The 26,575-nt window shown below is 38.1% G+C and overlaps 8 protein-coding genes across 9 annotated transcripts; 3 read left to right on the top strand and 5 right to left on the bottom strand.

Moving 5' to 3' along the window:
- The first annotated feature begins 238 nt into the window (after positions 1–238).
- Positions 239–2,812, top strand: LOC106427938. Its single transcript, XM_013868659.3, has 6 exons — positions 239–816; positions 1,094–1,285; positions 1,362–1,601; positions 1,668–1,885; positions 2,046–2,300; positions 2,381–2,812. Exons 1-6 carry the CDS (start codon positions 417–419, stop codon positions 2,636–2,638), a joined length of 1,563 nt encoding a protein of 520 aa, XP_013724113.2. The 5' UTR covers positions 239–416; the 3' UTR covers positions 2,639–2,812.
- A 101-nt stretch (positions 2,813–2,913) lies between these two features.
- Positions 2,914–7,351, bottom strand: LOC106427937 (disease resistance protein RPS6). The gene is made up of 5 exons (XM_013868658.3): positions 6,575–7,351; positions 4,747–5,866; positions 4,332–4,640; positions 3,261–4,259; positions 2,914–3,179 (listed from the first exon to the last, which is right to left on the bottom strand). Exons 1-5 carry the CDS (start codon positions 7,036–7,038, stop codon positions 3,102–3,104), a joined length of 2,970 nt encoding a protein of 989 aa, XP_013724112.2. The 5' UTR covers positions 7,039–7,351; the 3' UTR covers positions 2,914–3,101.
- A 280-nt stretch (positions 7,352–7,631) lies between these two features.
- On the bottom strand, positions 7,632–8,766 carry LOC106427939 (mitochondrial import inner membrane translocase subunit TIM14-2). Its single transcript, XM_013868660.3, has 3 exons — positions 8,538–8,766; positions 8,104–8,282; positions 7,632–7,963 (listed from the first exon to the last, which is right to left on the bottom strand). Exons 1-3 carry the CDS (start codon positions 8,538–8,540, stop codon positions 7,807–7,809), a joined length of 339 nt encoding a protein of 112 aa, XP_013724114.1. The 5' UTR covers positions 8,541–8,766; the 3' UTR covers positions 7,632–7,806.
- Positions 8,767–9,096: 330 nt separating this feature from the next.
- Positions 9,097–12,047, bottom strand: LOC106427922 (protein IQ-DOMAIN 1). The gene is made up of 5 exons (XM_013868641.3): positions 11,277–12,047; positions 10,900–11,202; positions 10,499–10,720; positions 10,300–10,419; positions 9,097–10,063 (listed from the first exon to the last, which is right to left on the bottom strand). The coding sequence occupies exons 1-5, from the start codon at positions 11,334–11,336 to the stop codon at positions 9,440–9,442; spliced, it is 1,329 nt and encodes a 442-aa protein (XP_013724095.2). The 5' UTR covers positions 11,337–12,047; the 3' UTR covers positions 9,097–9,439.
- A 247-nt stretch (positions 12,048–12,294) lies between these two features.
- On the bottom strand, positions 12,295–15,309 carry LOC125585595 (DEAD-box ATP-dependent RNA helicase 57-like). The gene is made up of 12 exons (XM_048754947.1): positions 15,118–15,309; positions 14,899–15,043; positions 14,678–14,805; positions 14,494–14,585; positions 14,301–14,397; positions 14,116–14,196; positions 13,817–14,049; positions 13,540–13,734; positions 13,371–13,461; positions 13,020–13,142; positions 12,781–12,931; positions 12,295–12,692 (listed from the first exon to the last, which is right to left on the bottom strand). The coding sequence occupies exons 1-12, from the start codon at positions 15,196–15,198 to the stop codon at positions 12,472–12,474; spliced, it is 1,638 nt and encodes a 545-aa protein (XP_048610904.1). The 5' UTR covers positions 15,199–15,309; the 3' UTR covers positions 12,295–12,471.
- A 403-nt stretch (positions 15,310–15,712) lies between these two features.
- On the top strand, positions 15,713–18,242 carry LOC106427950 (protein POLAR LOCALIZATION DURING ASYMMETRIC DIVISION AND REDISTRIBUTION). Of its 2 annotated transcripts, XM_048755027.1 has the most exons (5): positions 15,713–16,053; positions 16,126–16,347; positions 16,886–17,241; positions 17,309–17,561; positions 17,706–18,242. In XM_048755027.1, the coding sequence occupies exons 1-5, from the start codon at positions 15,909–15,911 to the stop codon at positions 17,837–17,839; spliced, it is 1,110 nt and encodes a 369-aa protein (XP_048610984.1). In that variant the 5' UTR covers positions 15,713–15,908; the 3' UTR covers positions 17,840–18,242. The 2 variants fall into 2 exon arrangements, with proteins under 2 accessions (XP_048610984.1, XP_048610967.1); XM_048755010.1 differs by having other exon boundaries at positions 15,713–16,347.
- Positions 18,243–20,123: 1,881 nt separating this feature from the next.
- LOC106427952 (syntaxin-71) lies at positions 20,124–22,187 on the top strand. Its single transcript, XM_048755128.1, has 9 exons — positions 20,124–20,409; positions 20,595–20,720; positions 20,920–21,082; positions 21,161–21,246; positions 21,340–21,408; positions 21,485–21,529; positions 21,614–21,676; positions 21,761–21,837; positions 21,927–22,187. The coding sequence occupies exons 1-9, from the start codon at positions 20,254–20,256 to the stop codon at positions 21,937–21,939; spliced, it is 798 nt and encodes a 265-aa protein (XP_048611085.1). The 5' UTR covers positions 20,124–20,253; the 3' UTR covers positions 21,940–22,187.
- A 115-nt stretch (positions 22,188–22,302) lies between these two features.
- Positions 22,303–24,002, bottom strand: LOC125585627 (probable E3 ubiquitin-protein ligase LOG2). Its single transcript, XM_048755059.1, has 3 exons — positions 23,238–24,002; positions 22,669–23,161; positions 22,303–22,583 (listed from the first exon to the last, which is right to left on the bottom strand). The coding sequence occupies exons 1-3, from the start codon at positions 23,702–23,704 to the stop codon at positions 22,425–22,427; spliced, it is 1,119 nt and encodes a 372-aa protein (XP_048611016.1). The 5' UTR covers positions 23,705–24,002; the 3' UTR covers positions 22,303–22,424.
- Between the last annotated feature and the right edge of the window lie 2,573 nt (positions 24,003–26,575).

Genomic DNA, 26,575 nt, shown 5'->3' with positions numbered 1-26,575 from the left:
AAAACGTTAAACTTTCTGAACAAAAACACCGGCCGTAGCAGGTAAAAGGCACACAAAGCAAAGCAAAGAGAAAGCGCACGACACGCAACCGGTTCAGCCGGTCCTCTCCGTCGATAACACGACATGCACGTCTGTCCATTTTCATTAAAGGCGATGTTTGATCTAACGGTCAGGATTAGTTTAGTACAACCAATTAAAAAGAACAAAACAAAACAAAGATGAAGAAGCTCGTCCATGGCGGACTTGTGTAATTTTCGTTTTAAACTAAAAGTAAATATATTTAATTATTATATTTAAATATAGTTAGATAAAAAAAAAAGGTGAGCTTGAAGTTCACGCTTGTAAAAGGTGTCAGTTCGCAGCTCACTCTCGCCATGTTCTCCTCTCTTCCTCTCGCCCTCTTTGTGTGATTGTTGATGGAGGAGATGCGGAGAGGAGTGCCTACGTGGCAAGAAGAGCTAGCGAGTCTAATGGACGGAGGATTACAATACGACGACGGATCTCCCATCGGTCAAGATTCCAGGTCGGGATTCGAGTCGGTGGTGGATGGATCCGGGTCCGGATCCGAATCGACCGAGAGTTTGAAGGAGCAGGTCACGGGGTTTATGAAGTCGTGGGGAGAGATGCTAATGGATCTCGCCGTGGGATGCAAGGACGTTGTGCAGCAGACTCTGGTCAGTGAAGACTCTGTCGTGGTGCGTAAGCTCCGTAAACCAGCTGCTAAGCTGAGATTCCTCAACGAGTACTTGCCTGAGGATCGTGATCCTGCTCATGCCTGGCCTGTCATCTTCTTCGTCTTCCTCATTGCTCTAGCAGGTACTGTCACACTGAACAGTGATTAAAATGTCTCCTAGAAACACTGTGTATTGGGGGTGAATCTTATATAAGTTGCTGAGTTTGTGTCGGTTCAAAGCTAATGAAACATTGGCTTATATATTCAAAAATAAAAATAATTTAGGCCTCCAAATTTGTAAAAAAAAAAATATTTTTGTGTAGCTGACTTGCTTCTATGTAGATGTTGTGGAATAGATTATGTTTAGTGGAAAGGCTTGTTTGTATGCTTTAACTGACATTATCCAACTTTGAAATGCAGCATTGAGTTTTGGTTCTGGTAATGAAACATCCGTCCCTGTGTTAAAGAAACTCCGTTTGCATCCTCCCGGTGCAAGCCGTGTAGAGCTTCCTGACGGTAGATATTTAGCTTACCAGGAGCTTGGTGTTTCATCCGACAGAGCTAGATACTCTTTAATCGTTCCTCATTCTTTTATGTCCTCTCGTCTTGCTGGTATGATAAAAAAAAAAACCTTTTTTTTAATCAGTTTCTGCTTCTTTACTAATCTGATTTGTTACCTGTAATGAAGGTATACCTGGAGTGAAAGACTCGTTGCTCAAGGACTATGGAGTACGTCTAGTGTCGTATGATCTTCCAGGGTTTGGAGAGAGTGATCCTCATCGTGGTAGGAACCTTAGCTCATCAGCTTCGGATATGATTGATCTAGCGTCTGCTCTTGGGATTGTTGAGAAGTTCTGGTTACTCGGCTATTCTAGTGGCAGTATGCATGCTTGGGCTGCGATGAGATACTTTCCTGACAGAATAGCTGGTAACATTTATTTTATAGAATTAAGATTTGAATGCATCAGACTATTAATATATGATCAATGTACAGGAGTTGCCATGATAGCTCCTATGATCAATCCATATGAGGCGAGCATGAGTAAGGAAGAGACGGCGAAAACGTGGGAGCAGTGGCCACGTAAGAGGAAATTTAAATACTTTTTGGCTCGTAGGTGGCCGAGTCTTCTTCCTTTCTTCTACCGTAGGTCCTTTCTCTCCGGTTATCTTCAGCCGCTGGATCAGTGGATGTCAATCTCATTAGGTGAAAAGGTAAGTCAGGGTCTTTTCCCCCTTTTAGTATCACCTATGAATGGTAATGTGCGTAATAACTGTTGTGCGGTTCTAATAGTAACAAAAATATATGTATATATATATAGAGATTTTTGTTATTATTAAATGTGGTAAGTGACTAAACACTTTTCTATTTCAGGACAAACATGTGATGAGAGATCCAGTCTTTGAAGAACATTACCAAAGGAACGTGGAAGAGTCTACACGCCAAGGAACCGCTAAGCCGTTTGTGGAAGAAGCCGTGTTACACGTGTCAAACTGGGGGTTTAGTCTTCCTGACTTCCGCTTGCAGAAGAAGTGTAAAGCCAACGGGGTACTTTCTTGGCTAATGTCGATGTACAGCGAGTCAGAATGTGAGCTTGTTGGGTTTGGGAAACCTATACACATATGGCAGGTTTGTAAGGCAAATTACTCTAATAGTCTCCTTTTTGCCGAGTTGTGAGTTTTTATTTTATTTTTGTTTGTGGTCACTAGGGTATGGAGGACCGAGTTGCACCACCTTCAGTGACGGATTACATTAGCCGGGTTATACCAGAAGCAACGGTGCATAGAGTCCCAAACGAAGGGCACTTCTCTTACTTATTTTTCTGTGATGAGTGTCACAAGGAGATATTCTCTGCTCTATTTGGAGAGCCGCAGGGGCCAATAGAGATAACAGAAGAAAGAACAGAAACTCATGAACCGGATCAACCGGAGACTGGTTTATCAAATACTAGCACTACCAAAGGGTAAGTAAACAGAGTTATAGAACTATAGAAACACGTTGCTCTTCATTATCTTCATTCCATCATAAAAAAAACTGTGTAAATAACACCAAGTGGATGTTTTCTTGCTTTTTTTTTATTTCTTGGTTGAAACTTTCAGATTTGATATATAGGTTATAAAGAGAACCATACTTCATTTTAAGATCACATATGTAGTAGCACTGAGAGTGCAAGTGGATAACTTCTTTTTGAAGCGGCTAATCTAATTTTCCTCTTTGTGTTAGTTTTCTGTTGAACTGAGCCTAAGTGAAACAGTTACACAATTCCACCAATCAAAATCTAGAAAATTTATGATCCATAGGAAAGCTAATATACAAGAATAAAGAACATGATTTATTTTGTAAAACTCTTCAATTCATCTAGAGGGTACCTTGCAGTGGGAGTCCAAACTTCTAGACCTAACAGGTGCTCCAAGATTAGCAATCAAAGATTCAAACATACATCCAGTGTTCCTCGACGGTTTGGCTGCAGCTCAAGTCCGTACTTTCTTGAATGGTCTTTCCCGTTACCTGCAGAAACAAACCAGTGATCTATTATTCTAAAACTATCTCAGTTGATCATGATTATATAATTATTAGCCTAAAGCTTACCCGCAAACGCTTCCTACGTCTCCTTGCCGCTGTACTGCTCTTTCCAAACTCTTCAGCAGTAACCATGTTGCTTTTATCAGCTTCACAAACATTACTAAGTTGTTTGTCCGAAAAACAATGTACTCCACATCCTTTAATTTCGCAACAAGAGTCACTAGTGAATTTAATCTCTACATCCACTGGATCGTAGTTCAGTTCAGCTAGAGAATCATTGTCTTTGTTTAGAGGGAAACAACAGTCGAAGATAACCAGATGATTATCCATCTGACGCGGCAACTCTATGTCAAGCTGACAATCAGAGGAACGAAAGGAGCTCCTGTCTTTTCCTGTGAGGTGACAACTTATAATCCAGCTAGAAATTTTGGATTTAGGCTCGTTGGCGTCAACCACAAGGCAAGCTCTAAACCCCAAGAGCTGTTGAGAGAGAGAGCTCTGAAGTAGATGGATGACCAGAGAGCTTCCGGTAGCTTGGTTGGTGAAATGTGAAGGCACTTTTCCACCTGGCAAGATCAAGTACTTGAAAACTGATTGTTGAATGAGAGCTTCTTGATCTAATTTGAAGCAGTTGATGAAACTGAGCGCTGGTAACTTAGTGTGAATAGCGTTTGCTTCACGGTCAAGCCAACTAGCATCAGTCAGTGCCCCACAGTTTGAAAAGTCAACCTTCTCAAGCAGTTTCAGTTTGGAAATGTTTGGTGATATATAGTTTAAACTTTTGCATTCCCACATCTCTAAGCATACAAGCCTTGAGAAGTTCTCTATCCACCAAGGAACTTCTTTGATACCGGTTTGGTTTAGAATAAGAAATGAGATGTTGGTTGAGATATAAGGAAAAGTCCTAAACCTTGAGGATCCACTAAGATCAAGCCTATAAAGAGATTCCAGGTTGATGCCAGTATGAACAAGAGCCTCCAGCTCTGTGCAAACTTGCATATATACTTCATTGAGCATCCAAATAGGCTGAGGAACTGCCACCATAACCTCCAGGCATGTAGGTGACTGAACAAAAACAAAAACTAGAAGTTACACATCATGTGCAAGGCACTGTCAACTATTATTCTCATAATTTACCTCATCTTCTTTCCACAGTTTCTCGAGCTTGCTGTTTCGCATTCTGAGCACAACAAGGTGCTCAGCACAAAAGCTCGAAGGCAAACATGGCAATGGATATTCATCCCAACAAAGCAACTTGAGCTTAGGGGACAAATAATCGAGGCCTCCTGGTAAATGCAATCTCACTTGTTTATGCAAGTCCAGTGAGTCCCTGTATATTCTCAAGAAACGGAGATTACGTAATCTTCTGAAGGCCTTCTTATCGATGCGTAACAGTTCATACAACTCTGCTAGATTCAATGATATACCCATAACCTTTTTACTACCCTGAAAAAGATGAAAACATAGAAGATCTCATACAACTATGCTACAGTTTTGTCACTAAACTAAGACTTTAATAGTATATAGAGTGTGTTATGAAAGGAGCACTTACAGAGTTACCATTAAATAGATCACAAACATCCTTAGAATCCACCAGGAACTCTCGTTCTCTAGGCTTGTTGGACTGTGTACGGACGATTTCTTTACCCATTTCTTGTACCAAACAATGTATATGCACACAGCTCCCTCTCTCATGTATGAGCGAGTTATCGATTAAGTTTTTAAGCCCAATACTAACATCCAAGCCACTATCAGCAAGTAACATCTTGACGTCATTGGCTTCCATACCATTAAAAAGACATGCAACGTGACGAAACAGTGATTTATCTTCTTTGCAGCCTAACCCATCATAGCTAACTCTGAGTGCTTTCTTGATTTTCCCATCTAGTCCTTTCCGAAGCCTAGGCAACATATCTATCCAATCCTCTTTGTCCCTCCCTCGCAAGTACAACCCCAAAACGTTAAGAGCCAAAGGAAGATTACCCGCGAATTTGGCCACTTCAGAAGCAAGCTCGTTAAATCCATCGCGTTGGGAGTTCTCCCTGAATGCATATGTGCAAAACATATCTAGAGCTAGTTCATCAGATGGGAGACCAACCTCGTAGATACGATCAATCCCATGAGCTCTCAGTACATGCTTGTGTTTTGTAACGACGAGAACTCTGCTCCCACATCCAAACCATTGAGTTCCACCAACCAAGGAATCTAGCACTAGTTGATCACTCAAATCATCAAGTACTACAAGAACTCTCTTGTGCTTTAGCCTCTCTCCGACCACGCCTAAGTGATGTATCTTTATATCCTTTTTGTTTAAAATCTCAGACAGGAAACATTCTTGCAAGCGCAACTTCATGTTGTAGTCGTCTGGATTGGCTGTCCTGAAGATTTCCATAGTCTTTGATACGAAAGCTCTGTCTATGAAAATGCTGCTTTGGAAGTGACGAGAGATTCGACCAAACAGAGCTCTTGCAATGGTAGTCTTCCCAATCCCAACGGGACCCCATATCCCAACCATCCTCACTTCCTCTGATTCCAACTGCAACAATACACTCATCTTAGCTATATGATCTTCGATTCCAGCAAAGTCAGCAAACTCCATTGACGGTGTTAAAGTAACAAGTCTACCCAAAACATCATTGGTGATGTCTTCAATCAGATGTGCTTCGTTATTCCTGATAAAGACAAGGATGATGGTTCAAAACCAGAAACAAGACAAAAGACAAGTAGGCATGGGCTTTCGGATATTTGGTTTGGATTGGGGTCGGTTCTCACTGGATCCCAGTCCTTCGGGTATTTAAACCCTGTCTATGTACTTGTAAGTTTTCGGTTCTGTTTCGGAGATGGTTCAGTTCGGTTTAAATATTTATACCCTATAAATAACTGTATATTTCGGGTATAAATTTTTTTTTAATCCAAAATCCGTCAAAATTTAGGCGAAACCCGCCATAATATCTAAGATTTTACAAAATAATCAGAATTAAACTATTAATAATTGAAAATAAATATTTTTAAACTCTAAATTGAACATTTAATTTTTTCATAGTACTTAAGAATATTTTAAAATAAACAATGAAGGTTGCAAACAAAAATTCATTACAATTATATCATAAATTTAAATATCGAAAATAGAACACATGGAGTCATAGTATTGGATATTCATGTTTGTAGGTCGGTATCGAGTTGGGTCTACTCGATTCTATTTTCTCGGGTCCAGACTTATTCGGGTTAGTTCTTTTCGATTTCATTTCTTTCGGATAGAGAAAATCTAGATGCATCTAAATATTTGGTTAAATTTCAGGTCGAATATCTGCAGGTCGTTTCGGGTTCCAATAAAATGTCTAAGCCTAAAGACAAGTATCAAGAAGTGCAGAAGTATGTACCAGTTGTCGGAGTGATATCCATGGATATTTGCTACATGTGTCAAAGCTCCTTTCCATAGATCAGGCAACTCATCTGATCTGTTCTTGCAAATCATCTGAAACGTCTCTCCGAACTCGCCTGTCTGTTTCCTGACATGAGATGGATCCAAACCGTAGAACACTGGAATCACAATTTGTCCCTTGTCTTCCTTGCATTTAACGATCTCGAGCAACTCGTTCAAGCACCAGGTGGAAGAGGCGTACGTCTTGGATAAGATAACGATGGCGATCCTTGAATCTCTGATCGCGTGTACTAGCTTCAGGCCGATGGACTGGCTTCTCTCGATCTCGTTGTCTTTGAAACAAGTGATTAGTTTGCGATCGAGGGATAAGAGAAGGTGGCTGAGGAATGTTCTACGGACATCTTCTCCGCTGAAGCTCGGGAAGACGTCGAATACCCAATTGCAAGAGGAAGAAGTGGCCATGAATGGGAGAGAATCAGTACTGAGATACTGAGACGAGAACCATCAGCGAAGAACTGGAGCTCACAGGCTTCGTCATGATTGTTTGTCTCTTTACCACTTGCGAGTAACAGTGTAATTTCATGAGAGTTTCTCTGATTTTTCCCCATCAGACTTTTGTTGTTCGTTCACTGGGTCGTGTGGGGGGCCAGTGCCACGACAATCTTAGTCATGACTGACTTTAAAGAGTTTTCTCCGTACACAACTCTAATAAAATTGGGCCACTCACGAGACGACAGTTGTATGGTTTTACTGGATTGAATCAATCAAGTTCAACACAAATAATTTAATATCTTCCTTTTGAATAATTTAGTAGTATCTACACACTCATTTGAATGTTCGCTTTCGTTTCCAAATCGAAATCAGAAAATTGTATCTGTTATTTATAAAATAAATTATTTTTTAACTACTCGTGCAATATTGAAAATGATTAATCTGAGATTTTGATTTCATACAACTTATATATTCATTATTCAATACTAAAAAATTATGTTCAGATCAGATTCTATTGAATTCACTCTGATTTGCTAACACTTATTCAATCTGAAGGAAAAAAATTGTCCAAAAAAAAACATAATTAGATAATCGAACTAGAGTGACTTACAAATTCTAATCTAGCTAAGAAACATAAATCAATGTCTGATCACCATCTTCCTGATCCAGACCAATAACTGAGAAAACCACATTGGCTTTGTTTGATGGGATCAAACAATCAATCTGACCAAAAAGGTTTCAAAAGGGAGAACCATAGCTCTCGGATTTGCCAAGCATCATGTCTTTGGCTTCGTTGATCTTAGACGCAAGGTAATGGCTTCCTCCTGCGTCTGGATGATTAGCCACCATCACCCTCCGGTGCGCTTCCTTCACCTTCTCTGCCGCTACACTCTCCCTGTTTCATACCACCATGCCACACAATGTCAAGCCACAATTATAAAATGACCAAAAAATCATATGCAAAACATAACAGTAAACCTCAAAGTAAGTTCTTTTAATTACCAGAGTTAATAAGTGAGAGGCAAAGAAACAAACCTAACACCGAGAATCAAAGCAGCTTCTCTCCGAGTCATAGCAGCTTGAAAACCACCTTCGTAGAACTTGCGAAGCTTAGGCCTTGGTGGTCTTGCCTTGAACGCTTGCCACGCCTCGATTCCGTATTTACCAGCGTAAGCAGCTGCAGCGACAGCAACCCCTGCAAGTATCGGCGCAACCTGGAAGCACAAAGAATCATCTCTAAGTCAACAAATCCATCAACTGAGAGAAGATGAACCACAAAGAACACTATTAAACTGTTTAAGTAGTGACACGAAAGCACAAGAACTGAACTTGTCATTGTCGGAAGAAGAAAAAGAGATACTTTAAAACAGTATAATCGAATCAAAAGATGGATGCTTTCAAATGATTTTACAGAGTCAATAAAGAGCTGAAGAAAACACAAAATAAGAAGAGAGGCGTGTCAATGTTACCATCTTCGGGAAGAGATTCGAGAAGTGATCTGATGAGATAGTGACGCAACTCTTCAACGTTGGATTATCTTTGATCGATTTGAGTGAGGATTAGGGTTTCGGCTACTTCTTTGTGTTCACCTGGACTTTGCCAAAAAGTTAACAGGTCCGAAACCTTCTAACTCTTTAAGTAGGTTTTTCAGTTAACCGAACCGAAACCACTTGCGGTTATGTTGTCGTTCGGTTTCAGACGGTTTTATAGATAGTGAATTGATCAGCAACATTATAAAATTCATCCGGTTTGACTTCGATTTTTCGCATATTAATTTTATTTATTTTAATATTTTTCATTTTAAAGATATTGACGTTTTTATTCTTTTAATTTTGATATGAAAAGAGAGAAGAAAATAAAACAAAACAGAATCGGTTCGGATTCTGTTTTCAGATATCTTTGTATGGTTTAATGCAACTCAGCATTACTGAAGTGGTTGAACTGTGAAATACTATTATTTATGGGACCCATGCTCAGAGCCAAGTGGATGATTAACACCGGATTTTTAACCGGGATTCTTAACTCATGATTTGACTTTTTTCTTTTTTACATTTTTTGTCTATTAGACAGTTTTTATATCTTTTATTTAAGAAACAATTTTTAGTTTTTCTTAGTTTAAATCTAAGAAAAGCTAAGAACCGTCTCTTAGACGAAGCTAAGAACTCAGTTAAGAGATTGGGGTTAATAATCAAAAAGTATTGAAAAACATTAGAAAAAGGTTATGAACTTTTGATTGAAAGAGGCTTACACTACACAAATTAATCATTGTGACACATTCTTGTAACCAACATTTTGCGTCACTTGCATATATATAGTTCTTGATACAAATCTCATAACATCATCCTTGGCTCAAAAAAAAGAAGTATCTCAACTAGTCACTCGGCGTTCCCACCTTCTTTAGAATGCTGTTGGGCGGGGCTGAGGATTTTCTTGGTTTGGGTGCAGTAGAAACCCGTTTCTTTATTGGTGCTTTCTCATTATTTTCCTCTGTGGTTGCCGTGTTGGCAGCAGAGACGCCTGATGAGCTCTGTGCCTTTTGCTTCCCTCGTGTTGGTTTTGCGGGAACCGTGTTGCGACGTCTAGATGTTGAGCTAGCTAAGCCCTCGTCATCACTAACCGCTGACCTTGCGATGCTGTGTTTACGGTCCGAGCTCTTGGTGATTTCATCTGTGGTCTTGGATTTTATAGACGATGGTGTTGGTTTGGTCTTTCTCGGGTTTCTACTGGTGGATAATGATGATGATGATGATGGCACATTGGGTTGAGTCAAGCTAGTGAGTTTTTTACGGTTTGAAGGTTTTGTTGTTTCTACTCCATGGGAGTTACGGCTGGTCGAGGTCTTAACCGATGACTTTTCGTTCTTGGTTTGTTCTTTCTCCGAGCTCTCCCATGGCTTGTCAGCCATCCACCTTTCCAACCAGCTCCAACCCCAAGTCGGGTTGCTAGGATCCATGAACATCGGGTTTCCAGATCTCATGTTGCCCTTCAAGTGTTGCTACAAATATGAACCATATATTATTATAGGCAGCAAACATAACCCAATGAATATGATATTAAGATATAGTTGTGATCATAGGTCTCAAGACTTTAAAGCAGCATTTAATGACTGCCTTGTCAACAAATTCAATTTTCATATTCTATTACATTTCTACGTTGATTATGCACAGAGACCTCTAAACCCCTAAGAATAGTAGCAAAGAAGAGAATGTGTGTACACATGAGAGTATGTACCTGATGTGTGAATGCATAGGCTAGTGCCCTTTCTCTTCTCATCGTCGCCTCATACTTATTCAACAAACCTGCTTCGATTTGTTCCTTGGACTGATTGCTATCATTCCAATTACCCCCACTCTGGAGAAGAATGAACAAGTCTTAGGATTAGGAATATACAAACAAAAAATGTGTAACAAGCTAATGCATTAAGTGAGACCTTCAAGCCTCCTAGCTCTTTGGCATGTTTATGAAGAAGTTGCTTATGGCGAGCCTGGTTCTCTTCTGACATCCTGATTCTCCTAGACCGGATCTGTGACTGCAAGCGAGTGAGAGTCTGCATACATTTAAGTGTATGTGCAGCTTGCCGCTGTACAACTGATCCTTCCATCAGTAACTTAAGCCTGGCCAACCTCCTCATCCCCTGGGACTCTCTTCTTGCCTAGCATTGTAGAAATTACAAAAAGCTAAGGTCATATACCCTTTCCTCAAAATGAAACTGAAAAGAAAAATCAACCAGCCAGATTGATTTTATCCAGTTTTTAAGCAGATGAATACAAATAGCATATTAACTAAGCACACAAGTCCTAATCAAAGTCAAAACCAGGAGTGTAAACATACCAAATGTCCTCTAAATATAGACTGGATAAAGATGGCAGCTGCGTCTTCCCCTGGAAACCTGGTAGGTTTAGCTGCTTGAGGAACAAACTCAGGAGAAGATCGAGGCGAATCTACAATAACATCTTCTTCTTCTTCTTCTTCTGGAGGAGGAGGGGGAGGAGGAGGAGGAGGGAAGAGATTCTTCTTACGTTTGACCTTATCAACTCTGACCTCAAACTGAGGAGGAGAACTTCTGGATGAAGCTACCAATACAGGATAAGAGATCTCACTATTTTGATACTCAACCGATTTATGTTTCAGTTTCTGTAATCAAAACATTAAAAAAAAATGATAATGGCACAAGAATATGAATCTGTTACATCTTAACTCAATGGTACCTTTAAATCTTGGCTAAAAGCCTTCTTAACGTTCTTCAGCCATTTCGCTTTCTTGACCATCTCTTCTTCTCTTTCTAATCAGATGAAAGATCACAGATTGAAACGGATCTCAAAGTCAAAAACACTTAAAATTAACTGGATTGAAATGGAACTTTCTATAGCCTGTAAACGGGAGAAGAAGTTGATCTCGAAGTTCAACTTAAAACCTTTAATGGTTATGTGCGACTTTCTTGGAAATTAAAATGCTAATAAGAATTTGAATCGGTCGACCTCTTTTGATATTTGCTAAATTGAAAAGAGATCCTCCTCACGTTGTCATCACTCTCTCTTTTCAAGCAGATAGTATTATTTGTTTGAGACCCCACTAACAGCTTGCCGCTCTTTTTTTTTTATATCTACTTCTAACGACTTTTTATTATATGAGCGTAAACAAAACAAATTCAAAGAAAGAACTCAGTTTAAACATTGGTAATGATATTTATTGGTGTGAATTTTTTGCTCTGTCACAATATTATTGTATCAATGATTCAAATCCTTCACCTGCTAAAGTTCTATGCCTACTACAATTTTGTTAAGTCTTCTTTGAAAATTGTATATTAGATTTTGTTGATAACTCCAAAAACACACATGTATGAGAACGTGATTGTATCTTTTTCTGTATTTCTGAATCTATAATACAACGCGGAATCGCCAATAATCTCAAAAGCATTTCTTAATCATTTAGCAGCGTCTATCTACCCCATGATCGTTAGTAAATGGAATAATAATATCAGTTTTCTATCACATTCGTGATACATACCAGCCGTGTGGTCGTTGTGGTATATGCTTCGATAAACATTTTTTTTTATAAAGTCCATTGAGCTATGATATCTTACATTTTTGATTAATATATTCATTTATATCTTGCTAATGCAAAATTGACTATTTATTTTGAGAAAAGACATTTACCTAATGCAGTCTTGTTACCTACTAGCTTGTTTGTTATGTATATACAAAATTGTATAAAACAGAAAAGATGAATCCAAAATCCAAACTTGTTTCATAATTTAAGAATTTCAAAATTCAAGATATAATATAAAAAAAAATCTTAGAATTCACACATTTGATCAGAAATTTGAAACTTGAAATTATAAAAATACAAAACTGACTTTAAAAAAAGTCATTGTGTCAATGTAGCAACCAAGAAACTTGAAGTTTACTCTTCTTGTTCGATTTTACTGTCTTTGGGTCGAGTGGATATAGAATCACGCTTTGGCCTATGCTTCTTCCACTTCTTCTTCTTCAAAGTCAGGATCCACGACGGAACCTCACAGCCAGATGATGTCATGGTGTTGGCTATGTTCCTAAGGAAAGGCACATCTTCCTCCGTGTAGAACGTTATTGCTTCACCGCTCCTTCCCGCTCTCCCTGATCGACCTATCACAACGTTTTCAAAAAGAAAGATTACTTACCAAGATGCATCACAAGAAGAGAATCAAAGTAAACACAAGAAGTGGATACATACCAATCCTGTGGATGTACGCAGAAGCAGAATCCGGGAAGTCATAGTTGATCACGCAGTTGATCCCTTTGAAGTCCATACCTCTAGCGATCACATCAGTGGCTATCAGAACCCATGTCTCGCCTGCCCTGAAGCTATCAACAGCGTTTTCTCTCTGCAGCATCCAATGTTTTAGTTATTTTGGTTCCAATCATCTCATACAATCTATATATGTGGAGAGAGAGAGAGAGATGGTGTTTTACCTCTCCTGGAGGGAGATCGGAATGGATGACACCGACTCTGATGTCTTCACATTTCAGTTCATCGTAGAGTTGCTTTGCTCGTTCTTTGCTTTGCAGAAAGATTAGTACCGGTGGATTCAGACTCTACAGCCACGTAGAAAAAAAATTGTTTCATCAAAGACTGATTTTTTGTGTGTTTCTAAGAAAAAATGTAAGCTTCAAGAAAATTAAACAGACTTTATTGAATTACTATTGATTAAAACTTATCAAAAATTGATAATTTAAAAAAACGATACATTTATTATAGTGATTTAAACTGTAAAATAGTAAAAAATTATCTTTGTGGAGTAGTGTTTAAGTAACTGAGCTTACCTGTGCAAAGCTTTGGCGAAGAGCGAGGAGCTTCCCTTCTTCAGTTCCAGCAAAAACAAGCTTTTGCTTGACGGTTTCAGATGCTGTGTTCCTGCAAAGAATGTTCATATGTAAGATCCTTGAGAAGCATATATAATAAGCTGTCAGAATCAATATTATCTACACTCACTTTCGCCCAATGATGACACGAACAGCATCATGCATTATGGAACGTGCAAGTTCCTCAACAGAATCTGGCAGAGTAGCACTGAACAGTGACCGTATGATCGAAGGGTTTGAACAAGCCTTAACCACACCGTCTATTTGCTTCAACATGCTCTGCTCAAACAGTTTGTCAGACTCATCAAGGACAAGATACTCCACCCTGCATTCAACAAAGATTAAGGTAAATAGGCAGTAGAAACTACACATAGTTCAAATTCTAAATATATATGGTATTGACTTACTTGCTTAAGTCGATTTTTTTAGCCTTGATGGCTCGTTTAAGCCGCATCGGCGTTGATATGAGCACATCACACTGCAGCTTCGAGAAATCAGCGGTTTTGACGAGGGGTTTAGTCATTAACCTGATGTTGAACTTGCTTCCTTTGATAAGTTTTTTCCCTTCTCTAGCTGTTTGGGCAGCTAGTTCTCGTGCAGGAGAGAGGATAACTGCTCTTATACCATCAGTTGAATGGCGCTGAAACAACAAAAAAACAAGAATCAGAAACTGAGAAATCTATATAGAGTAAAGAGAGTTGCATACCTTGAGTTTTATAAGCATGGGGCAAATAAAAGCAAAGGTCTTTCCTGAACCAGTTGGAGCACAGGCAAAACACTCACGACCCTGACATTAAACAAAAAGATAACTCAAAGGTCTGTCTTGTTTCCCCTCAACTTAAGTGTCTCTACCGTAATGAATAAAGAAAACGAGTGGATAAAGATCATTACCGATAGTAGAACTGGAATAGCCTGCCTCTGGATAGGAGTAGGTTCTTTAAATCCTAGTGCAGCCAAATTGCGTAATATGTATTTCTTACAACCATACCTGTAACAAGACATCAAACACAACATAGCTAAAGCATGTCAATGGACAAAAGAGTTACAGTTTTACTTTCAAAACTACTAATCCGAATCCACGCACCTTGATGACAACTCGGTGAAGCTTTTAAGTGGAGGTGGAACATTTTCACCAGAGACATGAATGTTGTACTGTTTCCTCGACAAAGAATCTTGCTGCCATCACGAAACAAAACCCATGTTACACTCTCTATCATCACTCTTTGCCTTTAATGAAACAGAGACAAAAAAACATTAAAAACAAATACCTCCATTCGCCGGTAAAGCTCCTTCTTGGGATTCTCCAAAGTCTCATCCTTTGTGTCTTGTTCAACCTCTTTTCCCTTAGAACGTGACTTCTTCGAGCTCTTGAACACATCAAACCCTTCAACAGGCTCTATTTTTTCTCGACATGACCAAAAAGTTGGATCAGAACCAGACAATGTTATCACAACAAACAAAGTCGTTTAATTTTTTTAAAAGACTTTACCAGAATTAGCAGATTTTCGTTTCCTCTTCTTAGAGGAGGAGGAGGAAACTAGCTTCTCTTGCTCAGGCTCCTCCTCTTCTTCTTCTTGCTCAAAGAAGCTTACTTTCTTGTTGTGATCATCATCATCATCATCCTCCTTACGATTCTAAAACAAGCCAATGGGAGTTTTGAAAATTAAGAAGAAAGAGCTGATGTGATTATACACGAGGTAGAACTAACCTTGAACTTGGCGAAATCAGGAGCGAACTTCTTCCTATTGAAGTTTGTTCCACCGAACAGAAAATTCGCGCTTCTCTCCATCTTCCAAGAACCGGCAGTAACACTGGCGACGGCGGAGACGGCGGCGATTAGGTTCGCGTCTCCTTCAGGTTTATTGGGGTTTAACAGTTAGGGTTTGGTATTTTGGTCGTTTTCAAATACTGTCAAGGGTAAATACGTCATTTAGTCTTAAAAAGCAAAACAAGGCCGAACTATTAGTAATTAAATGGGCCTTAAAGCCCAATTAAAACCGAATACCTAATTTTTTTGGGGGGCAACATATGAGAGAAGTCCTAATGAGTTTGGTAAGAAAGCAATTATTTGGTCTTTGTAATGTCAAGGGCAAATTCGTCATTTTGTATCTTTAAAGCAAAACAAGGCCGAGCCATTACTAATTAAATGGGCTAAAAGGCCCAACTAAAACAAAAGCCTTAATTTTATTTTGGGGGGCAACATAGGATACGACAGAAGCCCTAATTTAAAAATCTAATGAGTTTGGTAAGAAAAAGATTAAATTTGGAAACTGGTCTGAAAAGCGGGAAACATGTGATTGTCTGACCCACCGCCGCTGAAAAACAAAAAAAATCTCTCTGTCTCCTCTTATAAGTCTTACCTCGGGACTTTCTCCGACTCTATTTGTCGTTTAATACACTTCAAACTCAAGCTCTTTCTTGATCTACTTCTTCTTCTTGTTCTTCTAATATTCTCCCGCTTCTGGCTTCTCCTATCTGAGTATAAGAATTGTGTTAGAGATGTGGCAAGTTATTCTAGGAGCAGCCATTGCTGCTGGATCCACTGGTCTTGTAGCCAAACGCTTCTTCAACCCTTTCTCTCCACATCCTCGTCTTCCAGAGGATCACGGCGAAGAAGAGCAGGAGCACCTCACTACTCCTGTCGGTATCGGATTTCTCAACTCTCCTTGCAACAAAACCAATGGCGTTTTCCGGTTTAATAGTTCCGGGTCTGCAGGGTCCGGATCCGGGTCGTCTCCGGGGTTTACCAAGAGTTCCGGGTCTACATGCAAGGTGAGGATTCGTGGACTGATGAAGCAGAAGAAGACTAAGAAGAAAAACAATGGTGGTGGCTCTGAGATCGAGAAGCGATCTGGAACTGTTTGCTTGAAAAAGCCGAGAACTTTGGGTGCTGACTCTGCTTCAAAACGTGGTGTGTCATATTATAATAACAATCAAGGTTTGCGCTTTTTGGAAACTCTGATGATTTATCTTGTTGTAATCTCTGGATTTATAACGTGCATGACGTGAACATTTGAATTTACATCTTAGTTAATAGCTCATAGTTGCGTTAATTTTGGGGGAAAATGTTTCAGGGGCATTGTTAGGTTTCGTTTCATAGACTCGTAGAGATTTGAGTAGCAATAATACTCTCTGGATGGGTAAACTTTTTGACTTCTAAGACTGCAATAGACTTTGTGACTATATTGACAGTAGATTGAATAAGATGGGCAATCATTAACTTCCTAGGCTTCCATAGAGAGGAATAAGCATGTATGTGTGCTTCCAAGGTGCTACTTCTCTTGCTAAAATTCTCGTAAATACTTGACTCGTTGGTTCTAGTAATTTGAGGTTTGGGTGCCTTGAAATGTTTTCTTTGCAGTAGCTTTGTGCTTATTGTATACTTAAGTTGGTTCCAACAGAATAGTAGATAATTAAATCATCACGTTCTCTTTGGCGTTGCCCGTTATTGACACTTGAGGCTTCCATGTTTTCAGATCATTCGACTTTCAGCTCGGCACTTGGTGTATGCATGATGTACATGATGTCATCAGAGAAAAACGAAATCAGTAAGCTGCATACAGCGACAGAAGAAACTGTCAAAGTCATCCAGGAGCTTAAAGATGAACTTTCTAGGATCAAATCTTTACAGGGTTTCAAATCCAGTGGCATATCTGATCTCACTGCTAAACCAGAGATTGCGAGTAGAGAAGAATCTGTCGACACTAAGTCATGCAAGGATGGTGAATATGCTAGCAGCGTCCTAACTGAGGAGCCAGAACACGGGGACGTAGAAATGGAACAGTTGGAGATGGAGCTTGAATCTGAGCTTCAGAAACTAAACTTGGCTGAGGTTAGTGTATGTTTCTACTGGTACGACGGTTGAAAGCTAATACTAAACTTTTACTTTTTGGCATTAGACAAGTGAATGTATGGAGGAATGTAAGGAGCTGGTGAATGGATCAGAGTCATATCGGTGTGGTGGAATATCAGCATCAGAGCTGGACAAGAAGCTAAGTCGTCTTCTTATTGAGCAGCAAGAAGGGCAGATCAATGAGCTTGAAGCTGAACTGCAGACTACTCAGTCCAAACTCCAAGAGAAGGAAGCTGAACTCCAAGCGCTTAAGGTCTGCGTTAGAAGACTCACTGAGTTTCCTCTCTTGGACCGTTCAGGTACATTTGCTTATTTTCTATATATCTCATCATTAAATTTCTCATAAACAAAAAGAAACTGAAGAAAACTGAAACTAAAACTAAATTTCTCCTTTATGCATTGGTCAAACTCACAGCGTAACAAATTTGTTGATGTTTCTTTAGATGATGAGCATGAACAAGACATGAACCAGGAGGATCTCTCAGTTTCATGGAGCCAACATAACCAAACTGGTAGTGAGGAAAGAAAGCCAATCGGTGGGATGAAAAGAGCTATGGAGTCATATGTTCATGTTTAATACTATTAAGTAACAACTTTCTAATCACTCGAGGTGCACAGTAATCCTGTATAGACGTCATCATGCAACAGTGAGCAACACCCAAATGATCCAGATCTTATTTGATGCAAGGGTAGCGCGTTTTAAGCAGACAAACTAGAGCTAACCCAGTCAAATAATCTTTGTATATTTACCGTAAGAATCCAAAACTACCACAAGTCTTCTTAATCATGCCTTGTATTGAGATATATAGATTGCTAGTTTTTAGTAGAATAGCTAGCAATTGCAGTTTTAGTATTTAACACAGCTAGTAATTGCGGATTCGTGAACTCCCAAATGTCTTGTGCATCCTCAAGCTGTTAGTGTGTTGTCTTATTTTGATGCAAAAGAGAATCTCAGTTTAATATTACAGTTTGTTATCTAATTGCAAAGACATCCCTAAACGTTTATTTTTTTTTCCTGCAATTCGTTAAGGTTTTGTAACAGCATGTTTGAGATATACCGTCAACAAAGAAAGTAAGAAACACATCAAACTCGTCATGACATTGCCCCAGCAAAGTTTATAGAGATGAGAACCCATTGTCCACTCAAGAAACATCATATGCTAATATCGAAACATTCAAAACTAAAAAGAGTGTGTAAAGGTCTAGTCGTGCAAACTGCGTAATAAGCAAAAGGATCGCATCCCAACTAAAGATAGCAAAAGAAAGTCTACTCGCCAGGAACTTGAACTCCCTTCTTCAGCTTCTCTTTCTTCATCTTCTTCTTGGAAAGGGGCTTCTTCTTCCTCGGAGGCAGATTCTTCTGCGCGTATGTGTAGAGTATGAAGTTTCCTACAAGGAACGTCACTAGCAACCCTCCGATCACAAGAAGGACGATCAGTCCCGGGTTGAGCCCTTTGCTCTCTATTTTTCCCTGTTTTCATTGTTTTTTTTTCCTTAGCAACTTCAAATTAAAATCCATATGCAAGAAGAACACAACAAGATAGAGCTAGAGGACAGAACACAAAACAGATGCTTACTCTTGACACAATGTTCTTTTTTTTTAATGAATGTAAAAAATATATTCAACCCCAAAAAAAAGACATTTTTTATAATGACTGCCAATTTGTTTTAGGAGTCTTTAACTATCAAAAGTATTTTAAAAACAGAGCATTATCTCTCTAGCTTCTTCTCAGACCAAACCAATGTTCAGAGGTTTCATCATGCTGTAAGAAAATGAGAAAAGTTGCAGCCTTTGGAACATATAGACACAGATTGAAACATCCTTACTAGCTTTACCATCAATGACCATTTCTACAAACAACTAACAGATCTCGGCAAATTAACATTAAGAAGCATCAAAACCGATGAAGATTATCCAAAGGTAACAACTTTAGCACGATCAATCATACGAATGGATCCAAAATGATCTCGATTTAAGAACCGGAACATCATATGTGCATTAGACCAAGAAGATCAGATTCTAAGCATGCAACATGTAAGATTGAAATGCAGATCTAGCGATTCAGAATCATCGTGAATAATTTAACTAGAGATTTGATGATCTCAAGGAAACGAACAAATTAACAGAGAGGGGAGAATAGATCTTACAGAGAATTCATCAGCCATAGCTGCGTTTCGGAGCTCCCGGAGATAAGCACCACCAGTCGCCGGAGACAATTGAAAGACTAATTTTGTTTCTTCTAAGATTCAGCAATAAATAAATAGAGAAATAGAGATCACCGCAGCAGGATTATTTTTGTAATAAATAAAGTTAGAGGCCAAATTGTAAAATAATCTAAAATAGGGGTGATGATACATAAATAGACCAACCACCGCGGAATTAGTTTCTACTCTCTCCGTTTCTTTTATGCGACGTTTTAAAAGATAATTTTGAATGATCTTTTGAAATTTTCTATACAAATTTATGAAAATAATTGATTAAAATATTAAAAGTTAATGTATAATTTTTGTCTTATTTTTCAGAATAACAATGATTAACTACTTTTAGTTATTTTTTTTTTGTTGTAATCAAGTGATTTTGTTAAAAGTAAAAAAAAAAATTATATGTTATGCTAAAAAACATCTTACGAAAAAGAAATAAAGGGAGTGATATAAACGTTAGTAGCGAAATTGTAAAATAATCTTTTTTTTTGGGCAAATAAAATAATCTAAAATAGGGGTGGTGATAAATAAATAGAGACCACCGCCGCTGGACTAGTTTTGTAATATATAAAGTTAGAGGCCGAATTGTAAAACGAAACAAAGTATGGGTGGTGATAAGTAAATAAATATTCCTCCAGGCTGTTAATGCAATTTTCTTGCCGGCTCTTTTGTCCGCCGAACCACTTCTTCCCCAGCATTCATCCGGACACAAACAAGGGAAAGAGATTCAAAAATTTCACAAAACGAATCAGTGATTATTATATCCTTTAGATCCGGAAGAAGAAGAAGATGACGGTGATCGACATTCTGACTAGAGTTGACTCGATCTGTAAGAAGTACGACAAGTACGATGTCGACAAACAGCGTGAGGCCAATGTCTCCGGCGATGATGCCTTTGCTCGTCTCTATGGAGCCTTTGAGACTCAAATCGAGACAGCTCTCGAGGTTGATTATCCCTCTCTCTCTCTCCCTCTCTTATGTTTTGCATAATTGAATACAAAGCTGTGTGCTTTATACAATGTTAGACTCTAAAGGAGGAAACTTTTCATGAGTCTGATGTAAATCTCGAAACTTTTATATGATGGGAATGAAGAGTTTTTTTGAATGTGGTTGTATGTTTGATTTTGCAGAAAGCTGAGCTTGTTACCAAGGAGAAGAACAGAGCTTCTGCTGTTGCAATGAACGCTGAGATCCGCAGGACAAAGGCGAGATTGTCTGAGGAAGTTCCCAAGTTGCAGAGACTTGCTGTTAAACGGGTAAGTGAGTGTCCTTTCTCATACATTGATTCTACGTAGCTTGGTTGAACTTATATGATTCTTATTTTTAGGATGATATCGTTAATGTGTGATTGTTTTTCATTAAAGCTTGTTAAACAAAGTATGTTTTATGGTAAATTAATCACATTCAGATGGTTGTCCATTGGCTGGAGAATTAACATGTGGTTGCAATCTTTAGGTTAAGGGCCTTACAACCGAAGAGCTTGCTGCTAGAAACGATTTGGTGCTTGCGCTTCCGGCCAGGATTGAAGCCATACCTGATGGAGCAGCGGTTGGTCCTAAAAGCACCAGTGCTTGGGCTCCCTCAACAGCACCTCGTCCTGATATCAAATTTGATTCAGGTAATTCAACCACAACTAGCATTTTCCTTATTGTATAGTGCTTGGACTCCCCTCAACAGCATCTATTGTGGATATTAGATGGGCGTTTTGATGATGATTACTTTCAAGAATCACATGAATCCAGCCAATTCAGACAGGAGTTTGAGATGCGGAAAATCAAGCAGGCAAGTGATGTTCCATCTACTCTTTTGGTCGCTTAATCTCTGGTGGTGTGTATATATTATATATGACTTTTTCTACTTGTGTATATATATCAGGAACAAGGTCTGGACATGATCTCTGAAGGTTTAGATGCTTTGAAGAATATGGCATCTGATATGAACGAGGTGAGTTTGTTAAACTCACTTCACTTATTCAGTACTTGAGCTTATGATCCATGTCACGAACACTCTATACATGCAGGAGCTGGATAGGCAAGTTCCTCTGATGGATGAAATCGACTCCAAGGTAGAACACACCTCCCGTTTCCTTTTATTTTCTCTGGATTCATTAGTTGTATAGTCTGAATAAACTTACTGAACTCTCTCACAGGTGGACAGAGCAACCTCGGATCTTAAGAACACCAATGTTAGACTTAAAGATACTGTGAACCAGGTGATCTTTGAGCCTTGAAACTTGCCATATTGGCCTGTTGTTGATGATTCATAACACTAAAAAGCATGGCTTTTGTTACTGCAGCTGAGGTCAAGCCGGAACTTTTGCATCGATATTGTTTTGTTGTGTATTGTTCTTGGTATCGCTGCATACTTATACAAGTAAGTTTCTTCTACATACAAAAAGGATGCATTAGATAGAGTGAAAAAAAAAGAGTTTCTTTAACAGAACAAACCTTTGTTCTCTGCAGTGTACTGAAGTAATGAGATGAACAAGAAAGGACCCATCAGTACTCTCTCTTTGCCCACTGCTGTTACCGTCTCTTACCCTGAGTCAGTGTGTGTGTGAGTGCTTGTTTCTTTCTGTATTTGTGTGATTCGACGAGAGTTTCTTCCGAGTGTCAAGACTATTGAAGTTGTTTCTTATTATCCTTCTGTTATGTTGTTTATGTCCATACATGGTGAATACATATCTTATTAAGTTACCAAATTTATGTAATTATATTCACTCATGCCCTTGTCAATGTCTGGTCAAGCTTATTGTTTGGTCTGTTCTCAGAATAAATAACCAAACTGCATCAACATAATCCAATTCTAATATCGAAGAATCGTGATTGTGAATTGAAATGACTTTGAAAATTTCTATATTATAAATTGGCAATCAGGACATTTTATTGTTTAACATGTTACACATGGATCAAACATGCATATAGATGTGTCCATTCTATCCACGCTCCACCCGTGTTTAGCTACTCTTGTTCAGCTGTTCCTCTTCCATGCTCAGCATCATTCCCACTCCCACTATTACCATGAACTTGTATCTCCAAAAGCCTCTCAACAGGCTGCCTACAAATCGGGCATCGATTCGTCTGAAACCTCAACACCTTAGCACATCCACTGCACATACACTACACCACAAGAAAACCCAAAACACCTTTCCACATCAGTCCACAAGAGAAACACAGTTCATCAAAAACATTGAAGCTTACTTACCATATGTCGACAAGGAAGAACAGTCGTGTCCGACGGCTCAGACAAACAAATAACACACTCTTTCCCCTGATCATCCCCATCCTCATCCCCATCATCGTCCCCACCAACCGTATTCCCAATCCCATAAATCTCCTGCAACTCATACCTAGTCCCGTTAACCCACAGTATCTGCTTCACCACTCTTATCTTAACCTCTCCTTTCTCCTTCTCGTAAACCGCTTGAGTAATCTGCGCGTTCTTAGACAGACTCTCTTCACCTGAACTAACTGCTTCCGCCTTAACCGCTAAAGGATAAACATCAGTCTCTAACGCTGCCGCCTTAAACAGCTCGGAGTCTTCGAATAACGACAAATCTATACCGGACCCGGGAGGCTGTTTGAACTTCTGACCAAGCCCTTTCTCGAAGTCCATTGTGATCGGTGGTAAAGTGTCTTCCTTTGTCGCTGTGAGGACGCATTGTTCGGTTTCTTTAGCAAAGAATATGACTGTGATTCTGTTTTTAAGACAACACCAATCTAAAGGTTCAGTTTTTTCCTTTTAATATAGATAAAGGTTGGGTTTTTATTTACCTTCCGGGTACAGTTGCATCAAACGTGAAGGAGACGAGGACCCGACCCGGATTCACCGGGTCGGGTTCGAGCTTTAAAGACTCCTTTTTTAGATTAACGTCGTTACGAATGGTGACGGCTTTCTGATGCTCGACGCAGGGAAGCTGTGGAGGCATCATGGGTCCATTGTAAGGGTATCTTCCGTAAGGGTGGTGATACGGATGCTGCTGCGGAGGAGGAGGATAGTGGATGTGATGGTGCTGGTCGTAAGGCCCCGGAGGAGGAGGAGGGTAGTAGCCTGGATACTGGTAGTTAGGGTTTGGGTACGGTGTAGCGGCGGCGAAGACGATGCGATTGGGTGGTGGCGGTGGAGGAAGAGAAGGAGGTGGTGGCGGTGGTGGAGAAGGAGAAGGAAGGGTGTTGCTCCGCCGTTGTTGTCTGCGGCGTCTACCGTCGCCGCCTCCTCCGCTGCTGCTGATGTTGCCCATGAGGAGAATGATCAGAAAAGGTGAGATTTTTATGGATCGAATCGAGGAAAGTTTGTGTTTTGATGGGTGGATCGGTGGTTAAAAGGAAAAGCAGAGAGAGAGAGAGAGAGAGAGAGAGAGAGAATATAAATTGGGGGAGAAAAGTGGGTAAAGGAGATGATGATGGGGTCCGTTGGCCAAGAAACTCCACCCATGAACCTACTTTGAACACCTTTCCATGGTGTTTTTATGTTACCAAGATCGAGTTTTTGTTTTGTTTTGTTTCTATTATTACTCTTTTGTTAATAATAATATAGATGCTACGTTGAATGTATGAAGACTTTAGTTAGAAAACATTTATTGATTCTTAATCATACTTTCGTTGCGTGACAAAATGTAAATGAATATATGATTATCTGATCGCATTTACCGTTACGTATAGATTATGATTAGTTTGATCTAGTAACTTTTTGTCAGTACACACTACCAAATGTATTTGATCTCATAACTTCACATGTATTTGATCTCATCAACTTTTTTGTCAACTTGTTCATTTTTAGAGTTAGCTTACGAGTAAAGAAGCTATCATTGCAGAATTTGCATGATTGAGTTATTTGTTCTTTCTCCATAATGTCTAGTAGTAGACGTTGTCAGCTTTCCCATTCAAGATTCATATTGCCTAAGTTCATAGCAATTGATTGGTTTGTTCTTATCAAAGTAAACTACAGTTTAGTTTATTATTTTAAAGTTATCATGATATTACTTTGCGGCAACATAATATTCTTGTGGGTATTCGTATTTAGTCCGAAAATGAACGAACGGTTTGGAGCTCATACCAAAACTTTTTTTGTTGTCTTTGAATAATGGTGTATATACTGCTTTATCAAGAAAGAAAGAAAAACAATTGGTGTACATTTTGATTTGCTAAAATCTTATGCTTTTAAGAAAAGTAAAAGCTCTTAGAATGTATAATTTCTAGACCGATAAGCTAAACTTAGAACATGAATTCAAATAATATTTTAAATAAAACTAAGATTAATTATAGGTATGGACAAACAAATTCTGGCTAGATAAGGAATGCTTGATTATTACGTTAAACTACATGTTGATAACTATTAGTTAATTTTAATTTTTTTTTGTGAACGACTAGTTAATCAATACTATTAAATTAGAAATATGTCCAATTGATAATAGTTGTGTCCAATTATTAATATTATTGAAACAAAATAATCCTTATTAGTTATTTGGTTACCACTAACCACGTTCTATTAGTTTCTCACAAAAACAGTTACATTTTTTTTTTGAAAGCATCAATTACGTTTCTTTCTTTTTTAACTGAATAGTTATTTTTCTTCCTTCAAAGTTTTGGTCCATTGATTTGCGTTTTATACATAATTTTCAGGATGTGGGTGGTTTCTGATATAGTCATGTGTTAATAACAATCTGTATTCTTATGGAAGTACTATTTATAAAAATATATTCTACGGATTTTAGTTTAACGGGTTTTAAATAGGTTACTCGATTAAAAAATATTTATTAAATATGATTTTACTTAAAGTTAGTGAAGACCATATTAACTCATTTACATATATATATATATTTAACAGAATATACTAAAAAAATATTTTTTTCAAATATTTTTCAAAAAATTTGTTCATTTTCGGTGTAGGTTGGATTTGTACTTTTCAGATATAATACTTCAAGAACCGTTTGAGTATATAGGATAGGTCTAATAGAATATGAGACTTTGAATTTTGGGGTCGATTTCGAGTCAGATTTTCTGGGTACAAATATTTTTTATTAATTATGTTAGGTAACTATTAAGAAAACTTAATATGTTGCAAACTTTAGAACCAAAGTTTAAAAATAATTTCTGAAATGAATATGGCACAAATGTATAGTTATGCAACTTGACATATTTAATATAGTTACTAAAATTTATTTTATATTAAATAAAAATTTGATTATAAAAAATAACACAAATATAAATATTAAATTTCTCAAAAAAAAATAAAAAATATGCCCGCCCTTTAAAGGGCGGATCAAAATCTAGTTTTAATTAAAATGAAGTTTTCAGATTATAACCATGATTCATTTACAGGTATGTATCAGTTTTTTTTTAGTCAAAATATATCAGTTTTAAAACATTTCATCTTCAAAGTAGTGCGATTCGAAATGAAAAATGAAGAAAAAAAGAGAGATATAAAATCGTATACCTACCCCCACTCGCATACACTTTCATTAAGAAAATCTCATATATGAATATGTACTATATCCTAATAAAGATGTTGTTATCATTACAAAATATATAGTGGGGATAAAGGAGATGGAACAAGTTGTGCATGTAAACCGTTTCCTAACTAGTTGTGAAAGAGAATATTTTTTCATTAAACTATAGCTAAACATTTTCTTAACTAGTTCTCTGATGATGCATTCATCTTTGAAGATAATTTGCAGAATAACATCTTCTTGGAATGGACCTACGTTGTACTTATGTCAAACACACCTGAGTTCTTGTCGATTCCTCATAAATAACAAGTTATCTTTTGTTTACTCGAAAGATATTAGAGAGAGAGAGAGAGAGAGAGAGAGAGAGAGAGAGAGAAATGAAAATTTATATGTTTAGACCTATGCAATGTTTTAATTTTGATTTTGATTTTACTTATTGTTGTTTGATGGCATTAGCCGATAATTTCATCTGTAAGTCCTCAATAAGGCGTCACGTGCCATCAATGAATCCATATGAAGCCAAACGCTATTCATTACCAAATGATAATAATTAGCTTTAGACTTACTTTTAATTTTATATATAATTAAAAAATTTAAATTAGAAAAAGTTGTGCTCATTATATTATGTAGTTTATAAATATAAAAATAATAATTTATCAAACA

Source organism: Brassica napus, chromosome A1, assembly GCF_020379485.1.
Source record: "Brassica napus cultivar Da-Ae chromosome A1, Da-Ae, whole genome shotgun sequence".
In the NCBI taxonomy this organism is placed as follows: Eukaryota; Viridiplantae; Streptophyta; class Magnoliopsida; order Brassicales; family Brassicaceae; genus Brassica; species Brassica napus.
Note: the sequence above shows the minus strand (reverse complement) of the source record. Positions and strands in the feature narration are given on the sequence as shown.

What these genes read in the sequence shown, in the direction of transcription:
- LOC106427938 (XM_013868659.3), top strand. Translation starts at nt 417, where the DNA reads ATGGAGGAGATGCGGAGAGGAGTGCCTACGTGGCAAGAAGAGCTAGCG. An exon ending in CTTCCTCATTGCTCTAGCAG is followed by an intron (nt 817 to 1,093) that starts GTACTGTCACAC and finishes TTTGAAATGCAG; the next exon opens with CATTGAGTTTTGGTTCTGGT. An exon ending in TATGTCCTCTCGTCTTGCTG is followed by an intron (nt 1,286 to 1,361) that starts GTATGATAAAAA and finishes CCTGTAATGAAG; the next exon opens with GTATACCTGGAGTGAAAGAC.
- LOC106427937 (XM_013868658.3), bottom strand. Translation starts at nt 7,038, where the DNA reads ATGGCCACTTCTTCCTCTTGCAATTGGGTATTCGACGTCTTCCCGAGC. An exon ending in AACTGTGGAAAGAAGATGAG is followed by an intron (nt 4,260 to 4,331) that starts GTAAATTATGAG and finishes GTTTTTGTTCAG; the next exon opens with TCACCTACATGCCTGGAGGT. An exon ending in GACGTAGGAAGCGTTTGCGG is followed by an intron (nt 3,180 to 3,260) that starts GTAAGCTTTAGG and finishes TTGTTTCTGCAG; the next exon opens with GTAACGGGAAAGACCATTCA.
- LOC106427939 (XM_013868660.3), bottom strand. An exon ending in GCTTTGATTCTCGGTGTTAG is followed by an intron (nt 7,964 to 8,103) that starts GTTTGTTTCTTT and finishes GGTATGAAACAG; the next exon opens with GGAGAGTGTAGCGGCAGAGA.
- LOC106427922 (XM_013868641.3), bottom strand. Translation starts at nt 11,336, where the DNA reads ATGGTCAAGAAAGCGAAATGGCTGAAGAACGTTAAGAAGGCTTTTAGC. An exon ending in AAGAGCTAGGAGGCTTGAAG is followed by an intron (nt 10,420 to 10,498) that starts GTCTCACTTAAT and finishes ATTCTTCTCCAG; the next exon opens with AGTGGGGGTAATTGGAATGA. An exon ending in CCTATGCATTCACACATCAG is followed by an intron (nt 10,064 to 10,299) that starts GTACATACTCTC and finishes TCATATTTGTAG; the next exon opens with CAACACTTGAAGGGCAACAT.
- LOC125585595 (XM_048754947.1), bottom strand. Translation starts at nt 15,198, where the DNA reads ATGGAGAGAAGCGCGAATTTTCTGTTCGGTGGAACAAACTTCAATAGG. An exon ending in ACGAAAATCTGCTAATTCTG is followed by an intron (nt 14,806 to 14,898) that starts GTAAAGTCTTTT and finishes GAGAAAAAATAG; the next exon opens with AGCCTGTTGAAGGGTTTGAT. An exon ending in CCGATCTCCCTCCAGGAGAG is followed by an intron (nt 12,932 to 13,019) that starts GTAAAACACCAT and finishes TGGATGCTGCAG; the next exon opens with AGAGAAAACGCTGTTGATAG.
- LOC106427950 (XM_048755010.1), top strand. Translation starts at nt 15,909, where the DNA reads ATGTGGCAAGTTATTCTAGGAGCAGCCATTGCTGCTGGATCCACTGGT. An exon ending in ATATTATAATAACAATCAAG is followed by an intron (nt 16,348 to 16,885) that starts GTTTGCGCTTTT and finishes CCATGTTTTCAG; the next exon opens with ATCATTCGACTTTCAGCTCG. An exon ending in TCCTCTCTTGGACCGTTCAG is followed by an intron (nt 17,562 to 17,705) that starts GTACATTTGCTT and finishes ATGTTTCTTTAG; the next exon opens with ATGATGAGCATGAACAAGAC.
- LOC106427952 (XM_048755128.1), top strand. Translation starts at nt 20,254, where the DNA reads ATGACGGTGATCGACATTCTGACTAGAGTTGACTCGATCTGTAAGAAG. An exon ending in TGATATCAAATTTGATTCAG is followed by an intron (nt 21,083 to 21,160) that starts GTAATTCAACCA and finishes TGTGGATATTAG; the next exon opens with ATGGGCGTTTTGATGATGAT. An exon ending in AGATGCGGAAAATCAAGCAG is followed by an intron (nt 21,247 to 21,339) that starts GCAAGTGATGTT and finishes TATATATATCAG; the next exon opens with GAACAAGGTCTGGACATGAT.
- LOC125585627 (XM_048755059.1), bottom strand. Translation starts at nt 23,704, where the DNA reads ATGGGCAACATCAGCAGCAGCGGAGGAGGCGGCGACGGTAGACGCCGC. An exon ending in GATGCAACTGTACCCGGAAG is followed by an intron (nt 23,162 to 23,237) that starts GTAAATAAAAAC and finishes TCTTAAAAACAG; the next exon opens with AATCACAGTCATATTCTTTG. An exon ending in TTCTTCCTTGTCGACATATG is followed by an intron (nt 22,584 to 22,668) that starts GTAAGTAAGCTT and finishes CTTGTGGTGTAG; the next exon opens with TGTATGTGCAGTGGATGTGC.